Here is a 15,951-nt window from a genome sequence, read left to right on the forward strand (position 1 = left end):
AACACATATTTCCAACGGTAAGTTTGTTGTATTAACATAGACGGCATACATAGCCAGCACCATGACAGCAGAAAAGAGATTACCTTTGCGACGGCAGTTCAATCCCTCTCAAGACGTCAACAATTTTACTCATTGGCAGGAAAGGAGTTTTGTCAGTATCATCATAGAAGTTCATGCCAACCAAACTCCCGTCATCAGAACTAATAAGGGGGCCTCCAATCCCAACCTGGTATGAAAATGTAAGGCTAAGACAGGTTAAATGGAAAAGTTCTAAATGCCTTAGATCTAGCAGTTCAGTATGTGGTATAACATACAGTTTCAATACGAAAAGTGAGATTCTGATGCAACTATCCTGCTACAATTACATAAAAAATGAAAGAAAAATTCACCAGTTGTACCTTCTTGATTTTACAAGTAGAGAGCTTAAGGTCTCCGCAGTCAAGTTCGCTAGGCATACTTGGCTCGTCAGTCACTTCACCCCTTGTGGCCAATAATAATCCCTCTGCAGCTTCTCGCCCTATAGCCACTACATTTTTAGCTGGCTTCTGTACTGTATAGAAAATATTTGCCGGGCGAGCAGCAAGGAAATGCTTCTCAACGCTGATGATAGCAATATTATAATTTAAATGATACAATTCCAGTGTCCCATTGACGCGTTGATGAGGTGGAAGAAGTACCTCAATCTGCAACGGTACGGTTAGCTCAGTTAATTAACATGAAACTTAAAAGGACAAAGAAATACGATTAGGAACACCAACCCTCAAGTTGTTGTCAATCTCGTCTTGATCATCACGAGATCTAACCAAACTGGCTGAGGTCAGAATGACTGAGCGCGTGCGCATACGTGTACGCATGCCCATGGTTGTGCGCACACGTACGGGCGTGCGCACATGCCAACTTATAAGCAAGCCTGTGCATGCAAAATACATCTGTTCCCCTACATATCATAACTTTGATCATTGGTTTGTGAAGGCCACGTTAGAGTATGAAAAGTAGTGACCATATAAGTAGTAACTGTTAAATCACCTTTGAATGAAAAAACTGAGACGGCACTCCGGGATATATTTGTATGAACTTTTCCCGGGAGTTTATGCCAGAACTCCTCCGCAGAGCGACACATGAGATTAGAATCGTACCCTTGCCAAGTTGCCAAGCAGATACTTCACCAAAATCATCTTCAAGTGTATTACGCAATCTCCCATTCACTGGTTACAGGAACAGGTAAACACGTTTTTATCGCTACAATAGCCACAACAAAAATTGCACAAGGAAGAAGTCAACAATATTAAGAGCAACGGCTTACATTCAAGCATGAGTGGTGGTGGCATGGGATAGCCCATGGATTTTAGAAAGTTAATATTTCTCAAAAATCCTGTAAGGTGACTAATATTAGTACTGGTTGATATTCATGTAATGCTCTGCATACAATGATCAATGGGTAAACATTCAATAGCTTGCAAGATAATTCACACCTGAAGGGACTACGCTCCGTACGCCTTCAGGCAAGGAATATTTCCATCTGCTACTTCTGGTTCCTCCACTTGAGCTGCCTAAAGTGGAGAAGGTCGGGAAGAGTGATCAGAAAATGATGCAAAAAATAGTACAAATTCCAAGCAGGAGTATGGAGCATAACTATTTGCATGGTGAAACAAGGATCTGGTAATAATTGATCATGTATTCTTATATAATGACCACAAGTACAGGATAAATGAGTTATAATGTACAAATTAGTAGTTATAAGAATAAATCCATGCTAACCTGCATCATATATGTCTTCGTCTTCTTTCCTGTAACCACAGAAAGGTCATTGTGATAATAAATACAGAAAAGTAGCCCAACAGCAAATAACCATATATGAAACAAAATAACCGAATCATGCAGTATGAAACAAGATATAAAGTAAAGATTTGGAAACGATGCTTGTATATGCTCAATGGTAGTCGAAAGGATCAAGTATATGTCACAGATATGAGCCGATTCATATTTAAGTCTGAAGAAAATGTTTAACTCTTCCTCATTTAGATAAATACAGTAGCCTCGACAATGAAGCAAGTGCACTAAATTAGCAACATGAGATAAGGTACTGACGCAAGTATCCATCAAGTGCCAAATTATTTTTAATCAACGGATAGTGGCGTCAAAATTCCTAAGGCTGCAGTGCGCATTACAAGGGAGAAATGCAACAGGAGAGGAGGTTAAGCAAATCGGAGAAAATATACAAGACATACTCGAGTACCCCAAAATGCATTAAGGATCGATGAAGACATGCCGCTGGTAGAGTGACTGTCTCAAGCGGGTAGCATTTATGAACCATCCCAAGAAAGTCACCATTGGAATTAGTAAGTGACGCTCCAAGTGCAGCCTAGAAAAAAGTAAAGTGGTAGGATTATAAATTAGGAGACAAAACATGGCACTTTAAACCATCGAGGGGAAAAAATATTCATTTCAAATTATCTAGCATGCCAACAAATACAAATCAACAGTAGTGTACCTCTTTAAATGAGGGAAAAAGGACCACGCGGTGATCATGACCAAAACTAGGATATGATTTCTGCTTTGGCAGACCTAAGGACATCAACTGGCCTGAATTGAAGGCACGCCCAGAAGCAGTTATGGACTCAGACTGAACCCCGCAATGAAAGTTAACTGGACGAACTTCCGGGACTAAGTCGAAGGACGAGACAATGGCAATATAGTCGTCATATAGTCCCAAAACCCCATTGATAGTTCTATTACTTGGAAGGCGCACTGCAATCTGCAGTGATAGAGGGACTACATTAGCACAGGATGTTAAGAAAACAGCATGAATGGACAGAGAAAAAAGGTTGAAACATGGCGATTGGCACCTAGCACTAACCTTCAAATTATCATCTTTGTTTCTCTTGAGATTGAACACTTTAACCAAACGTGCTGATGTAACAAATCTTGTTATGCATGCTCCTCCAGGCCCGCGTGGTAGAGTTATGCCCGAGCATGCAAATAACATATTATTATCTCCTGGATAAGAAAGGGATTTGAATTATTAATTAGTGGATGAATAAAAAATTGGATCTCATAATTAGCATATAGCGGCAGAAAATTACCATCAAGTAAAGCAAGCGAGACAATGGTCCAATTTTTTTCAGTAGAATTTTCACCAAATGGTTCCTCCACGTAAGGAGTGTCTGAAACAATTTGATCTTCCTCATCAGCAACTTCATCAGGAGGCTCATAGTATCCAAATTCTTCCTCGTCAGCAGCAGCGTCCGCAAACCATTGCTTTATATCTAATAAAATAAATGAAGTTGATGTTTACGCAATACGAGAGAAGGTGGAAGAAGCAACAAATTCATTAACCTGAATTTACTCAATTATACTCACATCTATTCATTCTAGGTTCCCACAAATCGCTATAAGTCTTCCGCCTTCTGCGACAAGTTGTAATCCCAGTTGCAATCGTCGATGGTGACGCATGGCAGCGTTTGATATTTCTGTTAGTAGCTCTTTGATCCCTTGTCGAGCCTCTTCTGTGATCAATCACCATGCTCTCATTTTTATGTGTCATTTATTCAAGTCCTAAAGCAAAAAAGCAAATGGCAATGCTTAGTAGTTGCAAAAGCATCACACTCCAAGGGCTCAAAGGTAGTGTTGCAAGAACAGGCTGCTGACCTCCCTTTCCTGGGGTCATTGGTCTGTGATACATTAGTTCATTTAGTTGTGACTTTACAGTGCAATGAAGCATCGTCAGGTTACAACAACAAATGGGAAAAGGGTGAACTGAAAGGGAAAATGAGTTGACAAAGCCCGCTTTGGTGCCAGTGCTGATGACTCGTATAAGGTTAATTGGACAGTAATATCACTTGAAGACAGGAAACGATAAACCAAAAGAGATGTTGCTAAAGATGGATTAAGTTAGCAAGCAGCAACCCGGCCGGCAGCAAAAGCATTAGACTTCTGCAAAAGGAAGCTGGAGGCATAAGAATCAAACTCGCTGCTATTGTTTAGAGGACTGTGATGCACAAATATGCATGAACAGTATGTAATGGGCGCCCATGTCGATGGATTTTGCAGAGAGAAATAAAAATATACTATTTGTTACGAGCCACGATCAATGCATAACCTTTCATCTAGATAAATCCATACAGAACCCGCCGCATTCAATCTTTAGGTCACAGACTGTACGATTCTTCGCTGATTATGCAGTCTTTTATCAAAGAACTTGCCCCGATTAAAATCAATCGAATACTCTACTCGAGCTAGTATGTACTGTACTTGAGCAAACTAAAAAGACGGAGGAATCGAATAGACACTTACGTAGCCCGGCGCAGACGTTCTGATTGATCAGCGCCAGGGAAGGGAGGGTGGCGTAGGTAAAGCTAGCCGGAGGAGGACTCGCAGCCGGAGAGGTCCAAACGTCGCCGGGAATCCGGGATGAAGCCAAATAATTTGGGGAATAGGCGATCTAGGGTTTGTCTTTTTTTTCCTTGATCTGGACAGGATACTTCCAAGCTCTCCGGCCCGGCCCCGCGGCTGTGGACTCCCGCGCGTCGGCGTCGAGGCGGTTAGCCTCGAAGGTGGCCGCGTCGAACGAGAACGACGACGATGAGCTCCTGGACACTGCCGACGCTACAGCGACACTGGCGCGGGGAGAGGAGGAGGGTGCTGTAGCGGCGAAGTATAGCTGCAGCGACGGTGCGGCCGGGAGGAGGGCGTTAGCGAGCGAGCTTGTGGATGGCGAGAACGTGCGCGAGCGGTGCTTTTGCCCAAAACAAGAGTCAAGACCTTTGTAACATGTCCGAGGTTTAGAGTTACAAACGACATACTCCCTCCCTTCCCATCAGGATTGTCTTAGATGCCAAAATTTAGATGTATCTAGACACTATAAAATATTAATACATCTAAATTTAGATAAATTTACGATAACTTTCACGAGACGAGGGAGTACTGGATTAGTTGTGCGGCGTTGTGCTGGTCCCTATGGAACATAAGAAACAAATTCCATCGAGGGACGCTTCCCTAGTCAACCTGCTGACTGCATATACAAAATGTCTCTTTATCTCCAGGTGTGGAAGCAAGTGGCTAGGAGACAGAACCGTGAAGCGGTGGAGATGACCATTGGCAGACTACGCGAGCTCCACGCTTCCTCCAGGATGCAGACATAGCATTCTTCGTTGCCTTTATCTTATCTTGTATTTGGACTATGTGTGTTTGCTTAACATGTGTTGTGGCACATTGACGTGTTAGATCGTGATCTTTGTTATCCTTCGGTCTACCGGTGTGAGTTGTATCTTAAACCTTCAGTTGTATGGTGTGGCTTCATTAATTTAAAGCCGGGCTCTGCTCGAGCCTTCAGTCTAAAAAGAGCGAACAAAAAGTGTGGCCCGACGGGTTATCCAAATTTTAGCCTATTCGTTTGGACCTAAATCCAACCCAAATCTGAGTCTACTAGTCGGCAACCAAACATCACTCCACTCGACTGCCCTTCCCATCTACCCTAGGACACCATGGGCAATGCTAAGGCAACCAAACATCACTCCACTTCACTGCCCTCCCCATCTATCCTAGGAAACCATGGACAATGCACCTCCCACTGCCTCCATCTCCGCTGATGACACCTTCGTAGCCAAGTCGAAGGTCGAGCTCACGTCATCACATAGGAGAGTCGAGAACAGGAAGCGGGTGGACCAGACCGAACCGGATGAAGGCCGCGGCCAAGCGGAAGCTAGATGCCACCGTCCCCGCGGATCGACACCAAGCCACGAAGCATCTAGCGGCCATACATTCAAAGGCCACAACGGATGCCCTCGTCACCACAGTCGCGCAACAAGCCCTCCTCATGCTCAATCGGAACGCGCTCGCACAGTTGGCCGCGACTGGCTCCGGCAGTGAACTCGGGGTCATCCGCTACCCAGCCGCTTATTATTCAAGGACACCTCATCGATGCTGACGTGTATGTATGCACCCGTCGCCCTCCTCCAGACCGGAGTGTCGCACCGGTTCTCCAGCTCGCATAAGGATGGGTCGCCCCAGTTGGGCAATTCCTTGGCAACAAGAGGCGTCCCTTGACCTCAACCGCGTATCGGCGGCCGGCATGTCACCGATGCTACATTTGAAGGCCCCTCGGGCGATCCCCGCTAGCTCGTTCCCCGGCGCCCGCAGCCTGTGTGAGGAAATGTCATCCCCGTTTGACCCGGCCACGATGTAGTCGGCAATGATGGACTTTGCGGCAACGACACAGCCTCCCCCGGTGCATTTGCACAAACGGAGCTGCCTCGGCGCAGTTTGTCCCAATGCAGTCGGCCACCACCTCGGGCTATGCAGGAAACTATGATGAGAAGGGTATCATGGAGGACATGATCGATGATGGCAAGGAGGTGAACAAGGTGGGCTCGGACTCGATATTGACGATGAGGCATTGTTTGTGGGCGAGATCACCCAAAACTCTAGTGCTCAAATGGGACGGCAAAGCAAAGGACCAAAGTATACATGGGGCTTGAGGACAACATGATATGGGGGGCATGGATGACAATTGGACAAGATCCAATTAGTGGTGATGCGCAAAAAGGGGGGGGCATATTGGAAGAAGTATGTGACTACTTCCACGAGCATAGACGCTTTGAGAAAAACCGCTTTGAGAGTGTCCGCAACGAATTGTCCTTTCAAAAGAGGTGGTCGTTCATCCAATCGAATGCAACAAGTTTTGCGCGACGCACGATCATGTGCTTAAACGTTCCATAAGTGGAGTCGGCATCAAGGACATGGTAATTTTGGGCCTTCATTCTATTGTTGTCTGTGCTCAAACTTTCTCATACATACATGTATTTCCATCTTATTATTTCTCCCGTATATTTTAAGGCATGGCAAGCTTTGGATAAGGTCATAGAGATTGATCTCGGTGGTAAACCATTTACCTTGCCGCATTGTTGGAAGAAGGTCAAAGAATGTCCCAAGTTTCAAGAGGATTATGAGGTCTGCAAGAAGGCATTGCTTAGAAGCAGGAGTGTCAAAGAAGCAACGGTGATTGATCTTGATGTGCCTAACCTTGGTCGAGCACGAGGCACACGTGCAAGGTGGTCACGAGGGTACAAGGCAACTAAGGCCCGCATGAAGCGTGAGGCTTTGGCACAAAGATGTCAAACGAGAAGAGGGATAAGAAGAAACGCCGGGACAAGGAATAAGCTATAAAGAACTACTAGGATGTACAAAAAAGAAAGCTTAAAATTGATGGGGCCAATACTCGATCAAGAGCCCAGGAGGTGGAGCTCAAGGAAAAGGTAGTGGAGGTCAATGCATTGGCAACCGAAGGTAATAACCTCCGGCCTTAAGGATTTGCCCCAGGTTTGAAACTATAGGTTCAAACTTCAAACTGAAAGTAATATGCATTGGGTTGGACAGCACATATTGTTTGTGTTCGTTTGGATTCAAGGGCATATGATCTGGGTTGGTTAGGCCTGGTGACAAGTATCAGACTGCAAACTTTTAAATGAGCAAACGGCAATCCATTGAAAGAAACTGAACTGACAGTGACAGAAGACATGGGAGTAACATTACTATCAAGTTCAAAATTCATAAACCTCAACAGTTCAACCATCCGCAGCAGTAGCAGCTCAGAGTTGCAATTGCAATGCATAAACCAGTACAAAAACAATCTGCCACAAACTTGGAAAAGAAAAGGCTGATAACACTATGGGACAAGATCTGCAGCAGTCTAAGCCTTGAGCTTGCCGTAGAACTTCTGCTTCTCGTCGGTGGTCTGGAAGCGACCATGCCCAAACTTGGATGAGGTGTCAACAAACTTGAGCTTGATCTCCTCAAGAGCCAAGCGAGAAGTCTGCTTCAGGAGGGACTGGCGGAGGGTAACCACTCTCTTCTTGGGGCCCACACAGCAGCCCTTGATCATGAGGTAGTCACCCTTCACCACACCGTAGTGAGGGAACCCACCCATCGGGGTGATGTCTTTCTCAGTCCTGTAAGAAAGAGCATCAGAAAAGGATCATTACCACATGTAATAGTTCATATTTTGAAACTCACGGCTTATGAATAGATTGCATGTTATTACAGCCGATGACTGAACAAAATGATGAACTCAACTGCAGAATTCATTATTAACATTTTGCCATATGCAAGAGCTGAGACCAGTAACACACCTGTCAAACTCAGTCGAGGCATCATGAGTTTCCTGCCCAACCTTGCCGATCTTGTAAACCTTCTTGTTCATCTCTGTGCGGTGGTGGTATCCATTCTGACCAGCACGGGCCACGGTGTAGGACACCCTAGCAGGATGCCAGGCACCAATACAGGCAACCTTGCGGAGACCCCTGTGGGTCTTGCGGGGCAGACGGGTGACACCCCAACGGGTGACGACACCCTCGTAACCCTTACCCTTGGTGACACCAATGATGTCAATCATCTCATCCTTCTGGAAGACAGCATCAACTGGGACTTCCTTCTCAAAGAACTTGTAGCCATAGTCAACCTTGTCTGCGATGGTGCCACCGTTAACCTGGATCTCCATGAGGTGAGCCTTCTTCTGCTTCAAGCCCTTCATCTTCCTAATCTGATATTGAGAAATGAAAACAAAATGGAGAGTCAGACATTTTAATCTTCAGAATACTTAAAACTAAGTTGGATAGGGGCATTGCTATCCCACCTGAGTATGGGCAATGACACGGATGTTGGTGGCATACTTCTTCATTTTCTCAAGTTGCAACTGGATCTCCTTCTTGCCTGCATCACTGTCATACTTGAGGGCGTACTTTGTGAAAGCCTTCTTCTTGCTCTTGCACCAGTTCTTGTAGAACCTTCTCCTCACATCCTCGCTGAGGTGCTGAGCCCAGACAGTGTTGAGTGTGCGCAGGCCACGAGGGGTCTTCACATATGCCACAAGGCCGACAATGACAATAGGAGGGGTCTCAACGATGGTAACAGCCTCACAGGTTTCCTTCTTGTGGAGCTCTGAACAATGTCGAGAAGCATTAGTTAACAATCATACAAGTCACAAGTGCTAAGTATGATATGCATATATAGGAGGACTATCATAGCCATGTTATATTATATAATTGCCAAGAGAAGGCCAATCTACAACATGAAAAAACATATCACAAAGAATAAATTTGCTAGCAGAACTACAGGGACAGTGTGTTGATATAGCACGGTACATCTAACTAACAAGCATGTAGTATAGCATCCTGCTGATCATGCTATGCTTTATTTACAAAAAAAGGGTAATAATAATTTGCTTCCTCAGGATGCATAGATCATGTTCTAGTAACAGGGACAGCTGCACTGAGTTCAATAGAAAGGTAGACATACTTGATCCAGGCTTCTCGACCTCACGCACAATGTGGGTCATTCCAGCCTTGTAGCCAAGGAAGGCAGTGAGGTGGCAAGGCTTCTGCTGGTCATCCTTAGGGAAGGCCTTCACTGCATAAACAGAAATCAACTAGTGAGACAGATAAAGATAAGCTCCTGATTAAGTACGCACAAGGGATTCAAGTAGTAACTAGCTAACAATAAATTGTACTACGGTTGTCTTACTTGCACAGTGAAATACATGTGCTATGAATTTGTAAGACGGAGAAAACTAGTTAATACTACAACAGTTCACAGTCGAATTTTAGGAAATAGTAATGTGATATTGCTACTATTTACAGGGGCACGAGATAACATGATGATATAACAATTCTATAATCAAGAAAACAAGACCAAAACAATCAGCCTTACAAAACATAATGAGATAGACTATGCGTGGAAACCAAAGAGAACATCAGTAACGCCAAGAGACAGGGAGCGATAGCAAAGGTGAAAATGTGACACGCTCACATACCCTTTCCACGGTGGCGGGAGCAGCGCTTCCTGGGGAGGAAGCCGAGGGAACCGTGCCTCGGGTGCTCGAACTTACGGTGCGACATCGCCGCTCCTCCTACTTACCTGCAATGCGAACAACAACGGAAACCATTAGATCTGCAGCAACGTGGAAAGACGAGACGGCAGACGCAAAATGGAAGACGGAAAGAGACGGGATCCCACGACGTTCAGCGTTCAACGCTGGAACAACACGAGAATTCGATCTCGGAGCGGTTTACACTGATAAACTACACGAGCCGTAAAAGATTAGGGAGGTGCGGATTTAAGGAGAAATAGATTTCTAGACGAGATTTCGGCGTGCGATCGAGGGAGAGGTAGCGCGTATCCCCTTACCTGAGGGGAGAGCCGGGCGGCGGCGAGCGGCGGCGGCGGCGCGAGCTGGGTGCGGAAGGCGAAGCAGGTAAACCCTAGTGGTGCTATTTATAGATCGCTGCGGAATGCGAGGGTTAGGCTTTGGATATGACGGGAATGCCGGGCCTGGTGGGCTGGGTGAGCGCAGACCTGGTCGAGGCCTTACCAGTTTGGGGTTGGGCTCGACTCTAATGATCCTTCCACTAATTGATGCATTCATCGGGTTCTTGGTGCTCTTTTCCCGTTTCGTGCCAATTATTTTCACGGCTAACAGTACCGCTATATCGTGTCTGCGCTAAAATAATCGTTGATATATGACCTGTGTGGTTAATTTGCGCCCTTCAGCAGACACGTTAAAGTTATGCACGCTCTAAATCTTTTTTCGCGCGTGGTATTCTGCGCCCTCCAACACCCCAAAAATAATGATTCCGGTCGAGAGTGCGCTATCGCTATGGCCCGCGCGAACAACCAACCGCCGCGGTGAAACTTCACCAGCGCCTGCGCTACTCCTTCCCCATTTCAGCATCGCGATTCCATCGGTGATGCACCGATTCGGCGGCGGCGGCGCTTCTTCCGAGCTCCCCCAGTAGATCCGCCGGCGCAGTGCCTCAGTAAAGCTTCCCCAAGGTCGCCGCTAGTGAACCGCCGCCGCCTATTCTTCCCGGGCATGTCTAGCAAGCTGCCGCCGAGCGTCGGCCTGCTCGGTGCCGTCGCGCTGCCTCCACGGCCACCATGTCCTCCTCAAGTCGAGACGCAACATGACGCACATAAGGTGCTCGGTGAAATCTCCGAAAGGTATGTCTCCGGCCCAACTGCGCTATTTTTTCCAAGGTAGATGAAATGAGTCCAACTTTTGCGTGTTTGTAGAGGTCCGGCGATTCATCTGACGATGAACTTGAGATTGAGGAAGAAGAGGACATGTTGATGCTATTGGCATGGCGCGCCAACAAACAACCGAAGCGAGGTGGCTCAGTTTTTGGTATACGCAAGTTGTGGAGGGAAAGAATCGAAGGCCACAATAGGTTGACGCAGATGTATTTCAACGAAAATTCGACATTTCGTTGGCGTTTTCGGATGCGGATCTAGTTGATGACCATTTGGCTATGGAAGAGAGTCAAGCCATCGAGTGTGTCAAGCGCTTTATCATTGCAATTTTGCGTGTGTTCGGCACCACCTACCTCAGAGCCCCCAATGCTAAACACACGGTGATACGTCTATTTTGCATCATCATTATTGCTACATATATGAGTAGTTTTCATTGTTATATGCCATCATGCATCATTATTTATGCGTATTTAGTTGATTTCTGAGACTTTCCTACAAAATCCTCTTCATTGGTGTTTAACTCCTGGGAGACAGAATACCTCCTTTTTCGTATTTTATTTGTTTCAGAGTTTTTTGGATCGCTAAAAATCAAGGCAAAAAATAGCTGATCAGTTTTTCACCCGGAGAAGGACCGTGAGTGAAAGAAGCACGCGAGGGGCGCCACGAGGGTCGAACGGCACCTGGTGGCTCGCCCAAACATGTAGGGCGGGCCACCCAAGTTTTATCGCACCTTGAGCGTTGCCTCGGGTCCCCTTTATACCAGAACCTTCATTTCGCCTAAAAATGTAAGCCATATTTTTCCCGAGATTTATTGAGGCGGCAACGGAGGCGAAAGTTCTCTCCTACTCCGGGAGATGGCAAATCGTGTTGCATTGGTGCCTCCGGTGAAGGGAAATCGATGTCCCGACATGCCCACTCATTCTTGGCTTGGGAGGAGGCATCTTCATCAACATCTTCACCAGCAACATCATCACCACCATCTCCATCTACGAGATCGACGCCGTCCCCCTCATAGTTTGTGTTGAATTGAATCCCGGATATTGTTTTTAATGATATTGTTTGTTTGTGATTGGTACTTGGTCGTTATTTGGTGGAGGATTATATATTCAGAGTGTGTTGTAATCATTATGCTTCTGGTTCATATCATGTTTTACATTTGTGAGTAGTTTTCCACGTTCCTTAGGGCATAAGATGATCTGGCTATGATTATATATGATGTGCAATAAGTATTTGGTCGAGTTTTGTATCTTTTATATTGTTGGGTGCTCGCTAAACTCCCAGGAGCCTTAAAAACTTTTCATTCTTCTCTGAAAATTAACTAAGGACCTGAAACATTAGTCCAACATCCAAAAACGCACACATATATTCTGAGGTTTTTGAGGCTCCTAGGAGTTTAACGGGCGCATCTGCACGCCACCCTCCCGTGCCACTCCTACGAAGCAATGAAGAAACCAATGTTTTTTCCAGAGAAGTCATTATAAGTTTAGCGACCGTCGGTACGCGAGACGCAACCGTACCGTGCACCCGTACCGACTTCGCCACGCGACGAGCACATATTCGAAGAAATTTCTAGTAGAAATAGCGAGCACCCGTATGGCGCACCAGCCCTTACCAGCTGCATATACCAGGAGGCGACAGAGCGCAATAAGGACTGGTATAAAAAAACTCAAAAGAAAAAATTAAAGCTAAAGTTAGTGGGTTACATTCTACATGTTCTAGTGTACCTTATTTACTTACATTCGAAACTTCCCAGCCTATAATTCTTTGTAGTGTTTCATGTCTCGTTTTGTTTCTTTTTATTTTCAAAGTTGGGTGAATGAACTCCGTTCATACACCGAACCGTTTTCTTTTCACTTCGTGTGCTATTTTTGTAGGGACATGAACCTTATGTGGAAACATTGACGGTGTGTGCCAACCATTCAAACGCCCACACCTGCCACTTGGTTGCTTCAACTCAACGCTTCAATAACAAGTGTATAGGAAAACCTTCCAACTCGACCTTGCTTAATAAATTTCGAGTAGCGAGATTTCCGTCTTAAGTGAGACTTCTCCTTTTTAATTAAGCACATAGGGCTGCACACTTGTGTCTCATATGTTGTCTCACTTGCAGTTCATCAAATCAGAGAGTTTGTACAGCTCTTAGACTTAGTTTGTTGACTTAAGCGTGGTGATTAGGTTGATGAACCGACCTCGTGAGACTTATGCTTTTATCACCTGTGAGCTAACCCCGTGCTTCCAAAAAAAACAAAAATATTTTATTTTCTTTTTAAGTTTTCAAGCAGGTTCTCGAGGGTTGAAATCACCATGCCTTATCAAAGAAGGTTCACTGAACAAAGTTTCTTGTCCAATGAAAGAGAGGTCATTCGCACCTCAACGTAAAAGTGTATCAAGCTTGCTTTAATCAAGCTTGGGGAGGTAACCACTTCTCACACTCTCTTTTGAAAACTGCATTTTATCTTTTCTTTTGGTGATCTATTCAAGTTTGGTTCTTGCAAGAGCCTAGCTTGGGGAAGTCACTTTAGCATGTGCAGGACCATGTATAATGCTCTCATTCAATAAAATTTTGAACAAGCATGTATCTGCACTATGTTCAAATCTTTATCCTTCTTGAGAAAAATATTGTGATCCTCTAGGATACATTTACATGATTTCTACACTTGAGAATATCAAATACGATAAGAAAAAGTTTTCAATGATGACTATGTAATATTCAAACTATCTTAAGAGTTTAACCATGAAGATATTCAACCCTGTAGATATGATGATAGTTTTGATAGCACTCTTGATAGGAGTTGTTGGATGGAATTGAAATCTAGTGGTAGCTGAGACACATGACAAGATGTAAGGTTGTATATGAATATGAGATATTGATACGGGGTGGCCTTCGGACACCACCGCCTCAAGACCGACAAGCCCTCCTCGTGGTCCAATGACACGAGCTCGAGCCCAAGCCCTACACCAAGAGGTGAATTCGCTCCTCTCCACGTATGCACTTGATACCCCTTTGGATGGCTTGCTACTTCATGCCAATACCCTATGTTCAATCAGGTACATCGACCAAGATGCAAGCCATGGAGACCAAGCCAATGGAGAGAGAGCTGGAAATGATGAAGATGGAGCTACAGCGCCCAGGCCGGAACTTCCGCCCCCAGGACCGGAACTTCCGGCCAGATGCCCTCAAGATGCCTTCCAGCGCCCAGGAAAAAGGCTCCAGCCGGAACTTCCGCCCCAGAGGACCGGAACTTCCGCCCGCCGGAACTTCCGCCCAAGTTCCGCCCAAGTTCCGAAAGTCCGCGAAAACCATACTGGATGCTACTGCGGGACAATGGCGGAATTCCGGAACAAGGCCGGAACTTCCGGCCCGACCGGAACTTCCGCCCCTCCGGACCGGAACCTCCGCCCCTGACCGGAACTTCCGCCCAAGATGACCGGAACTTCCGCCCCATCGAACTTCAGCAAGACAGCACTTTTCAACGTGTAACTTAACCCTTCGCCCCCACCTATAAATAGCCCGGTGGGCTCAGATCTGAGATTAGACTTGATGTGAAATTAAACCTGAGCTTAGCTCACCCTTGTGGGAACCCTACCTAGATCTTTGATCTTGTACCCACCCGGGCTCCTTATCGACTTGTCAAGATCTCTTTGGTGACTTCTACCGTTTGTTTGATCTTTTGCTTGCACTTCTACCTATTTGGTCTTTTGCTTGCACTTCTATCAACCTTCCGGTCTTTTTACCCTTCTAGATCTTGCGAGCTTCGATTTGTCGATCTCTTTGCGGGACTTCTACCAGAAGGTCTTTTCTCGCAACCTCTATCGAGTTGGTGTATCGGGCCAACGAGAGAAAACCGGTTTGTGTGTGTGTGTGTGTTGTATCCCCACGATTCCCCCTCGCGTTCTTCGTGTTCATCGCGTTCATCCACCTACCCCCACGAGTTCCACCCAAATCCGTGAAGATCGGGCACATCCTTGGGCTTAGCCCTTATCATATGGTATCAGCAGCTCTTTGGTTGCCACGGATTTGACCCCCACATCCCCCAATTCCACCAATTTCACCCAAAAAAATTCCAAAAAAAATTCCCAAAAAATAGCCCCAAATTAGCCTTGGATTGATCTCTCGATTTGTTGAGTTATTTGTGGTTTTGCTCCAATAGAAACTTGCCTTTGGTGTTGATCTGCAATTCCCCCACCTTTCCCACAGCTTCTAGTGCCAAATTTTCCTCGAATTCGAAGGATTTCGGCCCGGATTTCCGCCCAAATCGACGAACAGCCTGCAGATCTAATTGCGACCGGAAGTTCCGCTTCGGAGGACCGGAAGTTCCGCCCGGGGACCGGAAGTTCCGCCCCTCAGGACCGGAAGTTCCGCCTGGCCGAAATTTTGACAGCAACCTTCGTTTTTCGTTTTGGTACTAACCCCCTTGTGTTTGGACTTCGGTTTGAGTGCCATTTCAGCTACCACAAAGCTTCCGCAACATCGACAATGACGACGGCACCCCGAGGATCCAAGCGGTTCATTTGACACCTCCACCATAGCAAGTTCAAGATCGTCGGCCACCATCATCAAGTGGTATAACTTGCTCCTAACTTGTAACCCTAGCCTCTTTTGCGTACCTTTCATATCGAGAGTGGCTTTCTAGTGTTGCGAAGCATTGCGCAAAGCGTCCCGACCGTGAGGGTGTGCGTGTGTTGAGCAAAGCTACGAAGCAAGCTCGTGTGAAAAGATAAGCAAAAGAAGTGTGACATACTTACATAGATAGTCGTATCCTTACGTAGTGAGAAAAAGAAAGAAAAAAATACAAAAAAAAGTGTGTGAGTGACACCTATACACAAAAGAGTCCAAAGCTTTTAAGCAAAAGAGAGAAAAGAGAAGAGAGGCGTCTTGCGCAAATCTTGTTGCTTCTCAATTTTGCAACCAAGCCACGGTCTCTCTTG

At 45.8% G+C, this 15,951-nt stretch overlaps 2 protein-coding genes across 2 annotated transcripts; both read right to left on the reverse strand.

Annotated features, from left to right (window-relative positions):
* Positions 1-781: 781 nt before the first annotated feature.
* LOC127299706 (uncharacterized) lies at positions 782-4,696 on the reverse strand. The gene is made up of 11 exons (XM_051329727.2): positions 4,294-4,696; positions 3,361-3,555; positions 3,084-3,266; positions 2,858-2,997; positions 2,492-2,755; positions 2,229-2,362; positions 1,759-1,787; positions 1,473-1,550; positions 1,304-1,372; positions 1,027-1,205; positions 782-937 (listed from the first exon to the last, which is right to left on the reverse strand). The coding sequence occupies exons 2-11, from the start codon at positions 3,542-3,544 to the stop codon at positions 899-901; spliced, it is 1,299 nt and encodes a 432-aa protein (XP_051185687.1). The 5' UTR covers positions 3,545-3,555; positions 4,294-4,696; the 3' UTR covers positions 782-898.
* A 2,809-nt stretch (positions 4,697-7,505) lies between these two features.
* Positions 7,506-10,303, reverse strand: LOC127299707 (large ribosomal subunit protein uL3). Its single transcript, XM_051329728.2, has 6 exons — positions 10,180-10,303; positions 9,806-9,909; positions 9,292-9,402; positions 8,630-8,934; positions 8,127-8,536; positions 7,506-7,946 (listed from the first exon to the last, which is right to left on the reverse strand). Exons 2-6 carry the CDS (start codon positions 9,888-9,890, stop codon positions 7,688-7,690), a joined length of 1,170 nt encoding a protein of 389 aa, XP_051185688.1. The 5' UTR covers positions 9,891-9,909; positions 10,180-10,303; the 3' UTR covers positions 7,506-7,687.
* Positions 10,304-15,951: the final 5,648 nt, after the last annotated feature.

This window comes from Lolium perenne, chromosome 5 (assembly GCF_019359855.2).
Source record: "Lolium perenne isolate Kyuss_39 chromosome 5, Kyuss_2.0, whole genome shotgun sequence".
Taxonomy (NCBI): Eukaryota; Viridiplantae; Streptophyta; class Magnoliopsida; order Poales; family Poaceae; genus Lolium; species Lolium perenne.

Bases quoted from the DNA above. Each gene is read 5' to 3' on its own strand.
- LOC127299707 (XM_051329728.2), bottom strand. From the start codon at position 9,890: ATGTCGCACCGTAAGTTCGAGCACCCGAGGCACGGTTCCCTCGGCTTC. The intron at 9,403-9,805 runs GTATGTGAGCGT...CTGTTTATGCAG, and splicing joins CTCCCGCCACCGTGGAAAGG to TGAAGGCCTTCCCTAAGGAT. The intron at 7,947-8,126 runs GTGTGTTACTGG...TCTTTCTTACAG, and splicing joins GCCTCGACTGAGTTTGACAG to GACTGAGAAAGACATCACCC.
- LOC127299706 (XM_051329727.2), bottom strand. From the start codon at position 3,544: ATGACACATAAAAATGAGAGCATGGTGATTGATCACAGAAGAGGCTCG. The intron at 2,998-3,083 runs GTAATTTTCTGC...TTTCTTATCCAG, and splicing joins CTCGCTTGCTTTACTTGATG to GAGATAATAATATGTTATTT. The intron at 2,756-2,857 runs GTTAGTGCTAGG...CTATCACTGCAG, and splicing joins ACAAAGATGATAATTTGAAG to ATTGCAGTGCGCCTTCCAAG.